Source organism: Miniopterus natalensis, chromosome 13 (assembly GCF_054644295.1).
Source record: "Miniopterus natalensis isolate mMinNat1 chromosome 13, mMinNat1.hap1, whole genome shotgun sequence".
NCBI classification, from domain to species: domain Eukaryota; kingdom Metazoa; phylum Chordata; class Mammalia; order Chiroptera; family Miniopteridae; genus Miniopterus; species Miniopterus natalensis.
Window position 1 is genome coordinate 32,849,710 of NC_142093.1, and position 20,463 is coordinate 32,870,172.

At 34.2% G+C, this 20,463-nt stretch overlaps 1 protein-coding gene across 4 annotated transcripts in view; it reads right to left on the reverse strand.

The window, feature by feature from the left end:
• The window catches only part of USP34 (ubiquitin specific peptidase 34), a 183,752-nt gene that overhangs the window by 50,355 nt on the left and 112,934 nt on the right, over nt 1-20,463 (reverse strand). For all 4 annotated transcript variants that reach the window (XM_087823588.1, XM_087823587.1, XM_087823585.1 and 1 more), the window contains 11 exons: nt 19,923-20,027; nt 17,572-17,627; nt 17,358-17,478; nt 10,051-10,234; nt 9,441-9,601; nt 6,284-6,349; nt 5,228-5,374; nt 5,079-5,135; nt 4,906-4,983; nt 4,442-4,536; nt 989-1,161 (listed from right to left, as the gene is read on the reverse strand). In XM_087823588.1, coding sequence (XP_087679714.1) covers nt 989-1,161; nt 4,442-4,536; nt 4,906-4,983; nt 5,079-5,135; nt 5,228-5,374; nt 6,284-6,349; nt 9,441-9,601; nt 10,051-10,234; nt 17,358-17,478; nt 17,572-17,627; nt 19,923-20,027 — 1,243 coding nt within the window. The remainder of the gene's footprint in view (nt 1-988; nt 1,162-4,441; nt 4,537-4,905; nt 4,984-5,078; nt 5,136-5,227; nt 5,375-6,283; nt 6,350-9,440; nt 9,602-10,050; nt 10,235-17,357; nt 17,479-17,571; nt 17,628-19,922; nt 20,028-20,463) is intronic.

Consider the following 20,463-nt stretch of genomic DNA (forward strand, 5'->3'; position numbering starts at 1 on the left):
ATCCAATAATTCTGACCACATTCCCTTTCTTGAGATCCTGAAATACTGACCCCCTTATTCAACTAGCTGATCCAAGCAGAAACCTGAGTCATTCTTGACTTTTCCTCCTCCCTCTAGTAGCAGACTGACTAAAATATAATCTTTATAGGGGGAGACACTTTGTTCTTTGTTGTCACTATAATCCCATTACTACAAGAATAGCAAATTACATAGCAGGCAGATGTTCAATAACTTTGTTGGATTCATTTATTCATTCAGTCACTGAGGCCTGTGAACTGTATCTCTACACACCTCTCCTCCAATCTTACTGGTGTGCTTTCTCATCTAAGTTACCACCTCTGTAGTTTAAAATGGTGTCCCCACATCCTTTTCATCATCCTCTGATCCATTTTGATTGCTGTAGTCAGATTAACCTTTTCCAGATCCCACCTGGTTCCCATCTCAGTTCCCTGCTTAAAATTTTCCAATGGTTTCGCACTAAATAAAGATCAAAATTATTAACATGACCTACCAAAAAAATGATCTGGCCACTGCCTTTTGCCCATCTCCTCATCCCCAACCACCACCCACCAAAGAGCTTATCCATTACTCTCAATCTAGCTCTTACTCAAGCTCTGCTTAAATGTCACCTTCTCACAAAAGCCCTCCTTGATTCCCCTAGATATGTAATACATTCACGGTCCTATTTGACAACACATCATATTCGTAATTTCTTGTTCAATATGACTTGCCTACTAAACTTAAGTTCTACAAGGGCAGGGACATTTATCTTGTTCACTACAGTGTCCCCGATGCTTAGAAGAGTGCCTAGAACATAGTCCTAGTAAATATTAAATATTTACTTGGTAATTGACTGAACATGCCACACTGTCTTTAAAAATATTCTTCTAAGATTCAATTTCATTTTGTTAAATATGTAGTTGATTACCACTTTACAATTATAACTATCTTGTTATAGAGACTTACAATAAAAGAGATGGAAAATTACCTTCTTTCCTGTCACTCTTTCCCATAAGAAAATCTTCTGTATAGGGTGTCATATCCAAACGTAATGGGAAGGAAAAATGTGTGTTCACTTTCTCTTTCATCATTGTTACCATATTGAATGTATACCTCATAGTATTAAAACTCAGAATGCGAGGCAATTTCTTAAAACATGCCCTGAAAGAGAAAACAAACTTTTGTTAAAAATTCTCTCAAAAGTACTTCAACCATGTAACAGGGGGACATATACAGATACGTCCTCTTACGTGACTTTTTTCATTCTAAAAGGGCTTTCCTGTGTCTAGATTTAAAAAAATAAATGAAAAATTACAGCAGACTGCGATAACATGATGAAGATATATAAAGGTGCTATGAAAGCAGAGGAGAGAGTCACATCATACTTCAAAGGCAAGGAGGTCTTTGGTTCAGTTTTCTTTTCCACCTTAAATAATAGGGTTTGAAGTATTTATTTCGGTGAACTAGAATTGCGGAGTCTCTGTATCATTTACTAGATGTATGAACCTAAACAAGTTAACCTCTCTGAGCTTAATTCCTGATTTGTAAAATGGAGATTAAAGTGGCTATTCCCTACAACTTTTAGAACACTGCCTGGCAAATATTATTCAATATGTGCTGCCCGACAGTACAACAATCACAGCAGTACCAGGAGCAAGTCAATTTGTTACCTAAATCATCATTGTCATCTTTATTTTAATCCTCACCCAAGGATATTTTTTCCATTGCTTTTCAGAGAGTGGAAAGGGGAGGGGGGGAGGGAGGTGGGAAGGAGAGGGGAGAGACACGGAGAGAGAGAGAAACATCAATGACATCGATTGGTTGCCTCCCTCACTAGCCCCAAGGGGATCGAGCCTGCAACCGAGGTACATGCCCTTGGTCAGAATTGTTCACCCGCTGACACTCTAACCACTGAGCCAAACCAGCTAGGGCAGTTATCTAAATCTTATGGCTGACATATTGCTAGTCCAAGTGTAGAAAAAAATAAAATTTCAGTTTAAACAAAATATATATAAAAACATGGATTTATGAATAATGTTCATTTCAGGGAATAATACTTCACTGTACACAGGATTCAAAAGAGACTTTTGTTTAAACCAAGAGCTCAGTTTTTTTGTTTTTTTAAAAAATTCAGGAAGGTGAAGAAGGTACAGGAAGGATATCATAAGCAAAGGGAATAACTAGTCTAAAAATTCATCATTCCTGCCTGGCCGGGTGTGGCTCAGCGGTTGAGCGTCGACCTAGGATCCAGGCTACCAGGGTTCGATTCCCTGTCAGGGCACATGCCTGGGTTGTGTGCTCGATCCCCCAGTCGGGGGCGTGCAGGAGGCAGCCGATCAATGACTCTCTCATCATTGATGTTTCTATCTCTTTCTCTCCCTCTCCTTTCCTCTCTCTGAAATCAATATATTTTTTTAAAAAAAAAATTTTTTTTAATTCATCATTACTGATTACTTAGGACTAGCAAAAGATAAGGTTACAAAAGTATAAAGGAGTTAAATGATGAAGGGTCTGTGTGTAATGTTAAGAGTGTGAACTTTATCCTGAAAGCTAAAATTCACTAACAGACCTGTGGTGGGCAGTGGAACCAGGCACTGAGTCAGAGGATAAAATAAACATTTGAAAAGACGAGAATTTATGTTATAAGACCTATTAAATCTATGAGACACACAAGTAAGACAGTTGTAAGAGCACAGCACAGCACTTCGAATTAGGCAAGATAATTTGGGAATCATTAGCATGTCAGCAGAGATTAATGTTATGGTGGTAGGTAAAATTATTCAGGAAAGAATGAATAAATTGAAAAACTAGAGGTTTAAAAACAGAGCAGAATATGATCCTTAGCCCATTTCTGTTGACCATTTACTATGTTATTACAGACATCTAAAGTATAAGAGTACAAAAGACTGCATAACACTTTGCCTGGGAAAGATGAGACAGTATTAAAAAAACAAAAGCATACCACAACAGTAGAATCATATTAGCCAAAAAAGGGAAATGTTCCAAGAAGCAGATTATTAAGAATGACAGATTTATTCAACAAGTTTATTTATTCAACCTAAAAAGAGGTTCTCCAAAGAACATGTCTCACTCTGTCAATTATCTCTGATTGACTCATTATATTCCTCCACAGTAAAAAACTTTTCACTGACACCATTCTGTATGAGTCCTTAACTCTTACCCTAATCCAACTCTTGTCAGATGAGTTTTTCTTCTTCCTGTAACTGCCTGCACAGCTATACTTTCATTTGAGTATGTCCACCTACAACCTTTCTCTTTTCCAACCAACTTGAACTCTGGAGATTGAGAAAATGAGTACCATTCCCTTCAAATACATATTTACCTGGAAAAATCTTCTATGAAGCACTTTGAAGCAATAGCTTTTCTTTCTCTGCCTTCAACATGCTCAGATCTATTTCACCTAGAAAACTCCTGTTTAATCCCAAAGCTCATTCTACATTCCATCTTCCTTGCTGACTTTTATTGTCAGACTTCTAAAATGATCTGTACTTGACACCACGTACCCTGAAAACCCTGCTTTTACAGCGACAACTTGACAAAACACACGAAGTACCTTTTTGAAACAAAACCCAAATGCTTTTTACTCAGCTGTCATCCTCCCCCCGCACCCCAATCTCTGCAAACTATATAAACTGAATATCATCTTCTTAAGATTCTCTTCCCTAGTTTATGGGTTACCATCCTATCTTGATTTTCTTTCTTTCCTGGCTTTGATTCTGTCACTTTTCCCTTTGCATGTTTAAGTTGGCTTAAGTCTCCGTCCTTTGCAATAGTTATATGTTCTTTCTCAGGCAGATGTTCTGATGCCTTCAACCAATTATGTAGATAATCCCAAAATCTAGATATTATTTGATGTTACTATATATTACCAATCTTGGTTTCTATTACTGGTCAGTGCAAATCACCAACCTGAATGATTCAAGCTGGCCTACAACATCATTTCTATTTCTTTGCCTTTTTCCTAGCAACTAACTGTATAAGATGCTCTTTCAATCTAATTTCTATTTGTCATTCAATATTCACTTGTAGAACTGAAACATCTTTACCCAACTACTCTGTCCTAAACTGGCCATCTTATAGCTGGGCTCTGAAGAAAAAACTCTCTCATTATAGAGATTCAGAGGATGTCTTAAGTTCATGAGTAGACTCTTTACCATGCTCCACTAAATGCACAGCAGAGAACTAAGCAATCAGACAGACCTTGGTAAATATTTGATTAATTAAAAGGGAAATAAAACCTGAAATATCTGAAGGTGCTTTAAAGTATACTTCAGTAACTGAATAAAAAGCTAATATATGAGAATGAGCTCCAAGCAGATGACCTTTACCTTAACCAGGTAATTTTAATTTATAAACTAAGTTTGTTTTAATTCCATTTGATGATTATCAAAGTGATAAACATTACATTTCAAAAACATACCTTTTTTCAGCTCGTACTTTCTTCCCGCAATGAGAACAAGTATACATGTTGTCACCTTCTAACGTATCTTTAATAGTAACTTCATCAAGAGACTCCTATGTATAAAGCCACAGTTAAACGTTTCATATTATTGTTTGCAGTATGCAAAAATTAAAAAAATAGTAATTATAATTTGGGCAGAATATACAGAGGAGAACAAATTTTTTTTTAAAGTGAATTCTTAATTTCGGTAAAAAATGGTCTTCCCCTTATTGACAAAAATGCTCTATGAATCTTACTAAATTTTTCAAAAATGAAGTATTTAAATTTTGATTGGGTCAGCTTTGTGGTCTACCTTTCTTTCTTATCTGAGTACCACAGTATGAAAAAATAGATGAAAGTTAACTTTCAAGATGAGAAATATAAACCTGCTATATACAAATAGTTAAAAGAAGGAAAAGTCTAAAAATAGATACATTACTTACATAAATGTTCTTCATATCAGCCACTTGGCACCTCACAGTATAAAACTCTTCAGCTGTCTGACTAACGTGTTCACAATCCTGGTCAGTCAACAGTCAAAAATTAGTAATTTATTATAATAAGCTAAAATACACATTAAGATTTCTAAAAAGCAAAGAACAGGTAGAATACTTACCAAGGACACAACATTGTTTGTAATTACACCTCCAAACAAACTTTTGACAGTATTTTTCTTAAAAAACAACAACAAACAACAGAAGTCAGTAACTAAAGTTGGGCAAATCTCTACAAATGTCAGCAAAACTTCAGTATTCTGGTACTAACCAGTTCTGGAGACATTTCTTCAATTTTGGTAATTAGATCAGTAAAAAACTCAGTCATATCTTTCTGTTCGCCAGTATTCAGAGGCTGCTTATCCATGGTGTATGTTTTACAGAAGGGTCTAGGATTATATGCTTTGCACTCACTCTCCTGTAAAGCATAAGTGGGGTGGGAGTGGGAAAAGGGATTATAAAATAATCAAATAAAGAAACCTAAGTCTTGTACTGGCTGTTGTGGCTCCGTGGTTAGAGCTTCGGCCCAAGCACCGAAGGGTTGAGGGTTTGATCCCAGTCAAGGGCATATACCTAGGTTGCAGGTTCAATCCCCAGCCACATCGGGGCATGTGCAGGAGGCAACCAATCAATGTGTCTCTCTCACATTGATGTGTTTCTCTCTCTCCCCCTCATCCTCCCTCCCTTGCACTGTCTCTAAAAATCAGTGGGGAAAAAAAATATCCTGGGGTGAGGATTAACAAAAAAAAATTGAAAGAAGGAAGCAAAATATGTGTGATGCTGATGAACCTGGATACTATTCTGTTCATAATAAAGAATCACTGAAGAATTTTAAGCAGGGGAGTAATATTGTAAGATTTGCTTGTTTTAAAAAGATTGATTACTTTTATAGTTTTGGAAGTAAGAATTAAGAGGGAGAAAAAATAAATCTGTCAGAAAATTCTAAGCCTGGGTGGAGGAGGCTGTGACAGGAAAAAGGATTCTTCAAAGGACAATAATAGGATGTAAAGAACAGATATGGCTATTAAGAATACCAGTAAGGAACTAATTCAATCAAGACAAAGTCAATATAAATGAACTCTAATGTTTTCAGCTTTGGTCAGAGGGTATATCTAATGTTTTTTTTAAAAAATATTTTTATTGTTAAGAGTACTATAGATACACCCCCCGCCCAGACTTTTTTTCCTCCCCCTTGCCCCACCACTGCCCGGTTCCCTCCCTGCCCCAGGCCTTTACCACCCTATTGTCTGTGTTCATGGTCAATGCATACATGCATATAAGTTCTCTGGTTAATCTCCCACACCCAATACACAATTCTCAAACATACCATTAAATATGTAAACATTTTTTGAAGCTCCAGAAGAGTGGTCTTGTGCTTCATATCTTCTGAATACTGAAATTCAAAAGAAAACTTTCCATTAAAAGATAGTGATGGCAGTAAATTAGACATTTAGCAAAGAAAGTACTACAATATGCTTAACACTATCCATTTTCTTTCTTTTAGGTATGTCTAGAAAAAACAAAGACACAGTCTATTCTTTTTTTTTTAGCATTTAAAAATTAGAGTATTTTGTTCATTATAGAAATACAACCATCACTATTATGTAAGGAAACTGAATAAAGACATCTTTAAAAGGTCACTTTCCAGATTTACACTCATTTGGTGAAATGCTGATTTATATATTGATTTTCTAAGAATAGAAGACATCTTAGGTGTGCAACAAAACTTTTCCACAAAATAAAAAAATACATTAATAAATCACATCTTACCTTCATCTAGTCATATCTTTATTGTTCCTAAAACAGGTCCTTAACATTGCAGAGGAATACTGGCCAAGATCTTGAATAATCCTCTAAGTATTCAAATATCATTAACTAAGATTCAGGAATGTGGCTAGACTCATTTACTAGAGATTTAATCCTGAACATCAGCCTTACAAGTGAGTCTCACATGACAAGCATTTATTAGATATACTCTATCTCATTCAAATATTAAAGTAAACCTATTATCCTCATTACAAATTACTACCTGTCATAATTCTGAAGGTCTGATAGTCTCACAGAATAATAGGCCTCCCATATGCGAAAGCATACACTAGTTATTTGTGTTAAGTGCAAATAATATGGCTCCGTTATATAGGAGCCTATATTCAACTGAGGACACAAGATAAAGACACCAAAATTGTAATTTTTTATTAACTGCAATAAGAATTAAATAAAAGGAATCATCAAAATTGGAAAAAGAAATAACATATTACTGGTATATGGGAAGTTTAATATTCTATGAGAATAGTCATATTAAATGACATTTTCCTATATATCAGATCTAATATATGCAAATTATTAATTCAGAATACAAAAATGGTTAGGAAAAAAAAGACCTGAATTTATATTTTCATTACTGGAGAATAAAGTATTAGTTGGCTGCAAAACAGAAATGACTGAATTCTTTAAAATCAAGTCAAACCAAGGATATTTTACTTATGGTGCAATTTCTAACTAGCCTACATTATGTATGTATTTACTACTTAAAAGAATTCATGTTCACATGCATTAGGACGACTTATTATTTTTTTGGATGTCTTATTAAAAAAAAAAAAAGAAAATGACAATTGTTGACAAGAATATGAAGAAATTTGGTTCCTTGTGCACTGCCAGTAGAAATATAAAATAGCGTAGCCACTGTGGGAAAATGGCATGGATTCCCTAAAAGACTGAATATAGAATTACCCTATGATTCAGCAATTATACCTCTGAGTATATGCATAAAGGTTGTGAAACCCAGAACTCAAATATGTATTTGTACACTCATGTTCATAGCAGCATTATTCATAATAGCCAAAGGTGTAAATACCCCAAAAGTGTCCACTGACAGATGAATGGATAAACAAAATGTGGTATATACATACAATGAAATATTCAGCCTTAAAAAGCAAATTCTAATATGTGCTACAACACGGATAAACCTTGAAGAAATTATGCTAAGTGAAATAAGCAGTCACAAAAGGACTAATACTGTATGATTCCTCTTATATGAGGTACCTAGAATATTCAAATTCATTGAGACTTGAAGTAGAATAGTGGTTGCAAGGAGTTTAGTGGAAGGGAGAATGGGGAGTTAAGTACTTAATGGGTACAGAGCTGCAGCTGGGGAAGGTGAAAAAATTCTGGAGATTGATGGTGGTGATGGTTACAATATGAATGTTCTTAATACCAGACTGCACACTTATAAATGGTTAAATATGGTATATTTTACGTTGTGCATATTTTTACCACAATTAAAATACACGTAGCTTTCTATAATCTTCCTGTGAACATCAAAAAAGGGACTAAATATAACATTTTCATGTAAATAAGTGCCCATATGACTAGAGTACTTTCCAAAGTCACGTCAAATACTGTTTAAGAATATAGTAAGACTATTTTATGTAGAGACAAGTCTAAGTTTAGTTCTAAAAATACCATTTATGAAACTTACAATTAGCACATATGACTGTTCTTTCGTTTGCTACATACTAATTCCTCACAGTGCTAATGAATTAAAGGTGATCTTTGATATAAAGAAGAAATAAGAAATATGGCTAAGTGACCAGCTTAGAAAAAAGATGACATGCCTCTTTGATAATAACTGGTTTTATAAAACTATGCAGATGGGGTCACCAAATTTAGTCACAAAAATTTATTTATGCTAAATGAAATTATTCAATTATTTCTAATCATAATCTGTCTCAGATGATAAACTTAAAAACATCAATATAACTAAAGCCAAAAAACAAACCCACACAAGTACACTGTAAATGGGAGCCATTAAAGCGTAACTTAAACACATTAAAGATATATAAAGACTAAAGATATATCAAAAACTACAATACTCCGAGGGGAGGAAGGAAAGCCAGGACATCAAGATGACATGATGGAGGAAAACAAAAACCCAAGTGCCAGCATAAAGAAAGTTTGCCAAGAAATTTTAAAAGCAGTGCAAAGGGCAAACTAAAAATAGTCCATGGTAAAGAAAAAAAAAAAGAACGAAAACTAGAAAGACCAAGTTAACAAAAGAAAACAAAGCACAGCTTACCCAAACAAATTAGTCCCACAATCAAAATTTTTTTGGGATAAATATTAAAGAAACAAGACCACTAATTCTGGTAATACCTATCTACTTTGTTTTAGGCTTTGCTTATTTTCTATATAATTAAAATTTGTATTAATTTTTAGTAAAAATACCATGTTCACTGTGTATATTGAGTGTGTATATTCCACAACTATGTTTTCCTTTGAGAAATTCTACTATACTACAATGTTAGTAGCAACCTAAAATGTAAAAATAATTAAAACAAACATGGAGTTAGCTAGTTATGTAATCAAATTTTGTCATTTTTTAAATTCATAAATCTCAAATATTAAATTCAAAAAAATCAAGATTTATCCACAAAATTTAAAAATTTTGTTTTACAGTTTTAATTTTTAAACTGAGAAAACTATACCTTAGCAGTGAAGACAGCTTGTCTTGCTTCAGGTATCATATAAAGTTGCTGAATAGTTGAAGCCAAGTAACAAGTAGCTCCAAGGTTAGTCAGGCCAACAAATCTACACTCAGCACGGACATCCTCATGAGGCCAGTAATCCCATTTATAAGGTGCATGAGCTGCTGAAAAAAGAGGGAGGAAAAAATTTCCCCCAAACAAACTATTAAACATAATGTAATCTGTTTTTATTAACAACCACTACCCTCCATTACATACTTAGTTAATATGCATAAAACATTATAGATGGTAAAAATTTTAAATTTGTAGTAAGAGCACACAGTAAAACAATTTCAGTCCCTAAAAGTTCAAAGGACTGTCACAACTTTATTTCACTTAGCACTAAATTATTTAACAACAAAATGCTCAAGGACTTCAGCCATCTATAAAATGCCCTTCACATCTGTTTTTTAAAACAATTTTTACTTAACTTCAGTAACATCCTAAGCAACAATCGTTTATAATTGTTAAAGTGTTTGAACAGTGAATTCTTTCTTTGGACTATGTCATTCAAAAATCTCATTTCTGCATACAAAATTTAGAAAGATTAAAGAAAAAGAAAAATGCTTACACTGCATGTGTTGTGCCATAACCCAGTTGTGTATTAGCCGGTAGTTCTCAACAGATCCCTTAACCATCTCTACCAACAAATCATAAGCAGCAGCTCTTGAAGAATGTGATTTGCACTTTGGCTGTTGTCTATCTTTCAGACTAGGCAACAAAAACAGGAGATTGAAGATATCTCTTAAAAATTCCTGAAAAACAGAGAAAAACCAAGCATATTATCTAAACTTGAATATTCCAAATATAACAACTTATGTAAACTAAATCACATGACAATCTACAATTTTCTAAAAGACTGTTTAAAAACTTAAAAGCAGAATGTTCACTTTTCTTAGAGAAAACAGAATGGGTGAGAATCACCTTTATTCTTACCTCCCTCTTGACACCTAGTATAGCTCATTCTTACCATTGTAAAATAATATAATGCTATTATTTTACACGCCATTAAGTGACCAAGTTTTTGTTAAGGACTCATTCATTACTCCTATCTTGACTGCCTCTGCGCTTACTTAAGTTTTTCCTTATTTTACTCTAATAATAATAATAGTAGTAGCAGCCAAAGCAGCAACTTACTCATGAGAACTTTCCCTAGGATATTCAAAGGCCTCAATACAAAAAACATTAAGAACCATGTCTGCCCTGGCTGGGTGGCTCAGTCAAAGCATCGTCCCATACACCAAAAGGTTGTGGCTTCAATTCCCAGTCAGGACACATACACAGGTTGCAGGTTTGATCCCCAGTCGGTGGGCATATGGGAGGAAACCAATCAATGTCTCCCCCCCCCCCTTCCTGTCTCTCTAAAAATCAATAAAAACATATACTCAGGTGAGGATTTAAAAAAAAAAAAAAGCCTGGCCTGGAGTCATAGAGTTGTCAGGTGCCAGAGTCAGGATCTAAGACATCAAGCTCTTAACTTCTATATGAGTGAAGTTCAAACTGAGGTGCAAGGTTTTACCATGTTAAGTATATTCCAGATGTACTTTTCCCTACATCTCATAACGCTGAGAAAGGACTACCTTTCCCACTTGTTCTCTCCTAATTTTCTTTAGTAAAGTAGCAAAGGACCAATTATATCCCTCTCCCACCTCAAATACTACTATGATACATTGTGCTGGTGTACAAAACCTCCTGGAGTACTGCATAGAAAAGAAGTGATATTAAGACTGAGACTCTGCTATCCTTAGAAAGTCTGGATTGTAAGGTTGGCCCTTGGCTGTCATCTGGAAACCTAAATGGTAAATAGTACCCTCCTTTTTTTTTATAAGAAAAAATCATTACTGATTTCAGAGAGAGGAAAGGAGAGGGAGAGAGAGAGAGAAAAACATCAATGATGAGAGAGTCATTGATCAGCTGCCTCCTGCACGCCCAGACTGGGGATGGAGCCCGCAACCCGGGCATGTGCCCTGACCAGGAATTGAATCCCGATCGCCTGGATCCTAGGTGGACGCTCAACCGCTGAGTCACACCGTGCCGGGCAATAGTACCCTCCTTTGATATAAAACTTGCTCTAAGTGATAAAAGTGGCTCACTGTGCCTATTTGGTTTTGGTTTATGCTGAGACTGCTTTCCATCTGGGAGTCTGGAATTTCAGTGACTGGTCAGTTATTCAGATACTATGTGCCTACACAACCCACCCCAATAAAAACCCTGGACTCCAAAGCTCAAGAGAGCTTCCCTAGTAGACAACACTGCACACATATTGTCACACTCACTGCTGGGGGATTAAGCACATTCTGTCAAACTCCAATGAGAGGACTTTTATAAACATGTACCTGGTTTCCACTAGACTTGGCTCCATGCTTTCCTTTGCTCCTTTCATTTTGTATCATTTTACGGTAATAAAGCTTAGCTATGATTACAACTACATGCTGAGTCCTTTGATTACTTCTAGTAAGTCAGTGAAGCTGGGGGTGGTCTTGGCACAAGTACCAAATAAAGGACAATCTGAAATATTTTTCCATTAATGACCTCAAAGCTCTTGCATCCCACTATTATCAAAAGTATAATACATAGTTCCTAACTTTGGTTAAGAAATATGGAAAGTAAATACAGTCTTATTTCATATAAGTTATATTTGTTTATCTTAGAATTCAGAAGTGAGATGACTACCTTAGACACAAAGTAACACATTTACTTGAACTAGAAAATAAAATCAAGCTCACTCACAGGAAAGGGAATTGGCTAGTAACTGGTTTAACAGTTATCTTCGTCAATCAGTTTAGATCTAGAAATTGAATTAGCTAAATATCTGTAGCTCCAAAGTATTGAAAATATATATTTAAAGCCTATGATAAGAAGAAAGCATTTTATCAGAAATATCAGGTTAGTGAAAGCATACTAAAATAAAAACTATTTTTATTTTCCTTACTCTGAGTTTATCAGGAAAGCAGGTGTCTCTAAGTGAACTAGTAACATATGTCTATTAACATACCCATTTGATAAATAATGATAAAGCCATTTTGGTATACTCCCCAGAAAGAAAAACCTTAAAAACAACTACCTGAGAGAATATTAGAAATAGTTTCTGATGACTGATCACAGTGTGACTTCTGAGAAGTAATTCAGAAGAAATTAAAAGAAATAACATTATTAAAACAAAACTTTGATTCCCATTGTAAACATTATATGAACAAGGTTTACATTTCTACTATGTAAACAAAGTTTCCCAGAATTTATATCCATAAAAATATAAAGAGAATAATCACAGGATCATTCTAGCTTAATAGACCACTGCACTACACTGCCTCTCAATCTGTTACCAGATTTATTTAGCCAAAATATATTCTTGATGTTATTTGACTGATCAAAAACTTCAAAACCCTTTTTAAAAAAATTACAAAAGTTAAGGTTTTGTTTCATTGTACATACAAAAACAATTTCCTGTGACCACAATAGATGACTACCTAGCTTCCCAAAGTTACCTCCTATACTTTCTCAAATTGAAGCCAAACTGAACTAACCACTCAATTTCCTGTACATAGCCAGCAGTTTTCTGACTTAATTTTTACTCATATTCTTTTCTATGATTAAATGTTTCCCTTATTTTTCTACTTAAGAAAACTTTATCCTGTATTACAAAAGCTGTATCTTCTTCAAAGCTTTTCCTAATCATCTCAATGCTATCTGATCTTCCATATCCCTGATTACATTCTTTTACTAGCTTTTTTTTTTTTTTTTTTTTACCATGAGTTATAAGTATCATGAGTGGCCATTATTTGCGAGGATACATACAAATTTTGTATAAGGCAGGCTTCTCAATAATTACCTGCTAAACAAATGAACCATTAGATTGTCAAATTTTTAAGAATCAGGACTAAGTCTTAATCATCCATCTGTTCAACATATATTTGCTAGATACTATGCTAGGTAGTAGAGATAAAAATGGGGTTTATATTTTTATTTTTTTTAAAATATATCTTTATTGATTTCAGAGAGAGGAAAGAAGAGGGAGAGAGAAAGATAGAAACATCAATGATGAGAGAGTCATTGATCAGCTGCAGCCCACAATCTGGGCATGTGCCCTGACCGGGAATCGAACCCCAATCACCTGGATCCTAGGTCGACGCTCAACTGCTGAGCCATGCCCAGCCGGGTGGGGTTTATATTTTTAAAGGAGAATTAGAAGAAGGGAGGAAGAAGGAAAGGAGAAGCAGTAGCAATAGTAATGGTGGTGGCAGAGACCATACATGGCCTTCAAAGCCTAAAATTATAAGGCTATTTACAGAAAATGTTTACTGACTCCTGAACTAAAGTAAAATTCTAAATGAAATTTTTAAAAATCCTTAAATAAGAAAGCAAAATCACTAAAGTAGAAAAGGAACTTTTAATATATTTGAAATAAGATTTTTCTTAAAATTACACCCAAATCAACTGCCTTAAACACTTACACTTGAATATCTAAATTGACACTTCAAATTTAACAAGTCCAAATTTAACATGATCCTGATACACCCACCCTCCCCCTATCTGATGGAGTCTGGGCTTTCCCTTTCTTAGCAAATGGCATTACCATTAACTTAGTTTCTAAGACTTAAAACTGAGGAGTCACTCTTGATTAACTTCTCTCTTCCACCTCACAATCTTACCTAAATTTTTTTTTATCCTCACCCGAGGATATTTCTTCCATTGCTTTTCAAAGAGTGGGAGAGAGAGAAAGAAACACCGATGTGAAAGAGACACATCAACTGGCTACCTCTCACATGTGCCCCGACCAGGGCCAGGGATTGAGCCTGCAACCAAGGTACATGCCCTTGGCCGCATTTGAACCCGGGACCCTTTGCAGGCCAACGCTCTAACCACTGAGCAAAACTGGCTAGGGCAATTTGATCTAAATTTAAGTCCTGTGAGCTCTACCTTCAAAAATATTATAAGTCCAATCACTTTTTACCAGAACCAAGGCAAAACTTCCTAACTGGATCCCTGACCCATACACTTGCCCTTTCTAGTTTTCTACCTAGATCTTCACACCTAGAGTATGGTGAAGCTTTTAAAATGTCAATTCACATCACATCTTTCTCCTGTACGAGTGCTTCTAAAGGTTTCCAAGCTCACCAATGAAAAACTACAATTTTGATTACATAAACATTAAAATTTTCTCAATATTAACTATTAATAAACAATAAAACAACTATTTAACATGTTATGTAGTTTCTAGACAAAATTAGACAAGTAAAAGGATGGAAAACCACAGACAATATTGCAGTGAAGGTCAAGGGCGGGGCAGGGACTGGGTAGAGGGGGGGAAGGGGGTAGGGAATGGGAGGCATCTGTAATACCCTCAACAATAAAAATAATTTTTTTAAAAATGGAAAGATAGAACTTAAAAATCAAGAAATAAAATAATTACTTAGAGAAGATAAAATAAAAACAAATAGAAACTCAAAGACAATACTGAAGATTAAAATGAAGATAGCCTACAACAAATTCATACACAAAAATAAATCCACAAACAAACAGAAAACATAATTGTAGAAAAGATTCCATTTACGATACCAATAAAAAAGATAAAATTCCTAGGAATAACCTTATTAAGAAATGCTTAAAATTCATATTCAAAAGAAAACTTTAAAGTGAAGAACACAAAAAGACTGGTCTTGTATAAATAAAGAGACAGATCCAGTTCTTGTACAGGTAATTTCAATACAATATCAATTTTTCTATACCAATCATAAATTGAATACAATCCAAATTTTAAAAAGTAACAGAATTTAAATTTTTGAAGAAATGAGACAAACTGATTTTAAAGTTCACATGAAGAACAAAATAGCCAGGAAAATTCTGAGGAGTAATAATGAAGATGGGCCATCTCTACGAGATTAACTGTAAATCTATGTAATAAGGGTACAAGATTGAAAACTGAATGCATGTGTAAAGTGAAACAGGAAGTCCAGAAATAAATACAAATACATATGGCAGTTTAGAATATGATTCTAAAAAGGTACTTATATATATATTTAAATATATCTTTATTGATTTCAGAGAGAGGGAGGGAGAGGGGGAGAGAGAGATAGAAAAATCAATGATGAGAGAGTCATTGATCGACTGCCTCCTGCAAGCCCCCGACTGGGGATCGAGCCCGCAACCCTGCATGTGCCCCGACCAGGAACAGAAACACGATCTCCTGGATAACAGGTCAATGTTCAACCTCTGAGCCACACCCAGCCAGGCAGTATCTACATTTTATAAGGGCTCAAACACTTTGCCTACGACAATTATTTGTATAAATCAATAAACAAAAAGAGAGAAGGAAAAAACTGGTCCTTAAAAAACATGAATAAATAGTAAGATTTTTAGAAATATTTCCTGCACATATGACAGAAGAGTTGGCACTTTCAAAAGAACTTTTAGAAATAAATACAAAAAATGACTAAAGAATATACACAGAGTATGAATAGAAAACTCACAAGTTAATACAAATGGATAATACATAAATGAAAAGAAACTCATCTTCAAAAATAGCCAAAGAAATAAAACTAAAGCAACACTAAGGCTAGCAAAGATTTAAAGGTCATGTAAGGAATGTGGGGATGTTGAGAAACTGGCATTGTCATATAGCAGCAATTTTCAACCCTTTTCACCTCATGGCACATATTAACTAATAAAATTCTGTGGCACACCAAAAAATATATATATTTTGCCAATCTGACAAAAAAATAGATATAATTTTGATTCATTCACACTGTACACCTATTGTGCTAGCTGTTGTCATTTTATATTTGACAGTCTAAGGGAAAAGAGGTCAGTGACGCTGACTAAACAGTCAGGTATTCTGTTTTAAAAATTATTGCAGCTCACTAGCATGCTTGTGGCTCAACAGCTGAAAATCACTGTCATATAGTATGGCTGGGAATATAAAATGGCAAGACTTTTTGTAAAGTGGTGTATTCTGATTAAAATTAATCAAATTTACTTTACGAATTTATGTGAATATATAATAGAATAGGTGTGCAAAGATGTTCCTTGCAGTTGTTTTTTTAAAACAAGTAATATGTCAATAAAGATTAAATTATTTCCCTCTTATGTACTTATTTTAAAATGTATTCTTTTTAAATGAAGAAAGCAGATCACAGAATGGTGGTTTATATAACCACCACAAATTACATAGTTATGTATTTACTATATCCACAGAAAGTTCTGGAAGGCCATCACCAAAGCATCATGGGAAATCGAACTGTGTAAAGGAATCTTCACTTTGTACTGTCTAAAAATGCACATGTAGGAGCTTTATGGAATAGGGGAAGTAGCACAGGTTTAAGATAGGTAAGACTGTCACCTAAGTGTATCTCAAGAATCCTGTCTATGCTCATGGGGACAATCTTCCATCCTATGTTTCCTAACACAATCAATAACCTCAAGAAAACTTTCCAGAACATAACTCACTCAATGCAAGCAATGACAGAGAGTAATCAGACACTGTCAGTGTAGAGTCATTAAGTGTATCAAATATTCAATAATAGATTTTATGTCAAATGGACCTTTGAAATATAAAACCAGTAAGACAGGTACTCTATAATGACTAGTTGTTAACTCCATTGTGTTTGTTACTATTCAAAATATTCAATCCTACAAAACTAGACCATATAAAGTAGAGGTTGTCTCTCTATATAGTTATAGAAATTAAAAACTGTTTCTGCATTCTAAAAATAAGCCTAAGGTTTATATTTCCAGGGTTCATTTTATTCACAGTTTACTTTCCTGCCAGCAGTAACGTTCTAGCAAACTATATGTTTGCACGTTTAAGGGAATTTTTTTGTTGCAATAACAAAAAAGTTTCAATCACATTTCACACAGACATAGAGATGTCTTAATACCTACCTGTCCTTCCCTTGAAAATTTAAAGGGTGGTTTGTGTTTAATAACACTTGTTGCAAGCCTGAGGAGTCCTGTAAGTCCATCATCTTCTATGTTACCATCTTGATGGTCAAGGATCTCCCTGCTATAATAAATAAGCAAAACAAAATAGTTCACATAATCATGTCCTTTTATCTTTCCTCAAGAATATAATTGTCAATTTCACATCAAATTTTACCTTCGAATACAGTCAGCCAAATGTCTTGCCAAAGCATCTAAGTCGAGGAGTGTTGTCTTAACACAAAGAGAAAATACAAGATTCAAATATAAATTTTTATGTTTAGTAGTTCAGAGATTATTAAAACAACAAAAAAATCCTTTCCTTTGTAGGTAATGAGAATTTGTTCTCTTATATTCATTAATATACCTATTAAATAATAACTCATTTACTTATATGTGATGTCAAATAAAGAATATTACAGTTGTAAATACATCGATAGTCCTTCAAGAAAGATAAAACGGGCCCTGGCCAGTGTGGCTCAGTTGGTTGGAGCACTGTCCCGTACACCGAAAGGTAGCGAGCGGGTTCAATTCCTAGTCAGGGCACAGACTCAGATTGTGTGTTCGATCCTGAGTCAAGGCACATGAGGAAGACAACTGAGCAATGTTTCTCTCTCACATCGATGGTTCTCCCTCTCTCTAAAAAAAAAAATTATAATAATCAATAAAAATTTTTTTAAAAAAAAGATACAATGGAATGTCAGTAACAAATGATCCTCAGTTATTTGAGAAGACACAAAAGTTGGATGTTGTTTTATTTCTTCTTTTAACATTTTATTGAGATGTAATTCACATACTATACAATTCACCCATTAAGGCTTTTTAAAAAAGTATGTTTTTATTGATTTTACATAGAGAGGAAGTGAAAGGGAGAAGAGAGAGAAACATCAATGGGAGAAACATCAATCGGCTACCTCTTGCATGCCCCTACTGGGGATGGAGCTGCAACCTGGGCATGTGCCCTAACTGGGAATTGAACCTTTGACCATTTGATGCATGGGACAACCAACTGAGCCACACCAGCCTGGGCCATTAGGATTTTTTTAACCCCATCTTTATTTAAAACACATCTTTATTGATTTCAGAGAGGAAAGGAAGGGGGGAGAGAGAGAGAGAAACATCAATGATGAGAGAGTCATTGATTGGCTGCCTAGCCCTCAACCCGGGCATGTGCCCTGACCAGGAATCGAACCCCGATCTCCTGGATCCTAGGTTGATGCTCAACTGCTGAGCCATGCCTGGCCGGGCTTAACCCCATCTTTAAACTACGCTTTAAAAACAAACTTACATATACAGTTAAATAATTTCAAAAAGCTTTCTCATTATAACTGAGCAAATTATAACATTTTATAAAACAGAACTTAATTTTGGAGGGTTTTCATAATCTGGCCAGTGTGGCTCACAGTAGTTGAGCGTCAACCTGTGCAACAAGAGATCCCCAGTTCAATTCCCAGTCAGGGCACATGCTCAACGTTGCGGGCTCGATCCCCAGCAGGGGGCATGCAGGATGCAGCAGATTGACGTTTCTCTTCCATCAATTTTCTCTCTCTCTATCCCTCTCCCTTCCTCTCTCTCTTAAAAAAAAAATCCCAAAATTTTTAAATTTTTTTAAAAAAAGGATTCTTACAAGACAATCTCTATGCAGGAAAGTAACTTTGGCAAGCAAGAAACATTAGATTCCTACTTTAAATAGGCAACCCTGGGTTTAAGAAAAAAAAAAAAAAATCAATGTTTATCTGGCATCAATATTTTATGAATAATCATCAAATAAATTAAAACACGTTAAATATTACATTTTACAATTATTTCTCAAATGAAAAGTAGAAAACTTTAAGAATTCAGATGTAAACTGTTTCTCAAAAGAAAGTTCAAACACTACAGGGTATTTTAAATGTAAAATGTATATACTGCACTTTGATCAAAATACATTAAAAAATGAGAGAAAATGTTTCCTAAATATTTAAATGTATTTTGTTCAAGAGTTTCTCATTTTTTCTGAGCTCACTTAGATGAATTTTAGTTCAATAAATTTATAAAAGAGAAAAGGAATCAAGTTTGTTCTAGAAATTAACTTGTTTTAAACATTTGTTTAGATGAAAATATTTTAGTCTGGAATAAGGGAATAAGAAAATTAGATTAGCAAACTGATAGTATTTCTTTAGCTTAAAATAACTTCTATTTCAATTGCAATTTTATTTTACATTCAGAACTCTAAATCTACATGCTATTATAGAAAGCTGTACTTAAGTTTAAAGTCTAAGTTTGACATTCTAAGTAAGATTTTGCATCTACAAATCTTACTCAAAAGAGACAGGAAACTACTTATATACAGATACCAGATAAAGCCATTTCAAGGAAGGTCAAAAGGGATTCAAGCAGAACAGAAAAGTATAAATCCAGTAGAAAAATTATAACATTTTCAACTTGTTATTGATTAAAGTGCCTTTAATAAGGATCTATAAAGTTACAAACATACATGTGCATAATTCATCTTTATTAACATGATAATATATAATTTCCTGAACATACCTGACTAGCGTCCTTTATATGTATGTTGTCAACTAATTTGCACAACAACCAAAAATACTCTTTGCATCCAGGTTTTAACATTGGTTCTTCTTCATAATCATCTATCTATTAAAAAAATTTTTAACTTTGTGTAAACATTTTAAAAAGGAAAATAACTTAAAATTACAATATATTTAAGAAATTAGACTGTATGAAAAAATTAAATCCCAATACAAACTAAACGGCAATCAAAATTTAACAAAAATATGAAGACAACACTCATATTTTCTATAAAAGTAGAATTACTAAGTACATAGTGAATAATGAGAAAACTCAGAAAAACATTACTCTCAAATTACTTACAACCTACCTGAAAAAGATATGAATAATGTATAATGCTAAATAATGTGATATAAATTAAGAATTCAATGAAAATGTGGGAATAAAAGAAACTTATAGAACATGATTATATATAAATCTTTCCACATGCAATGATCTATTATAGTTTTGAAATCTGAAAAATAAAGAATACATTATATTTCTTACATAGTCGATGATAGGT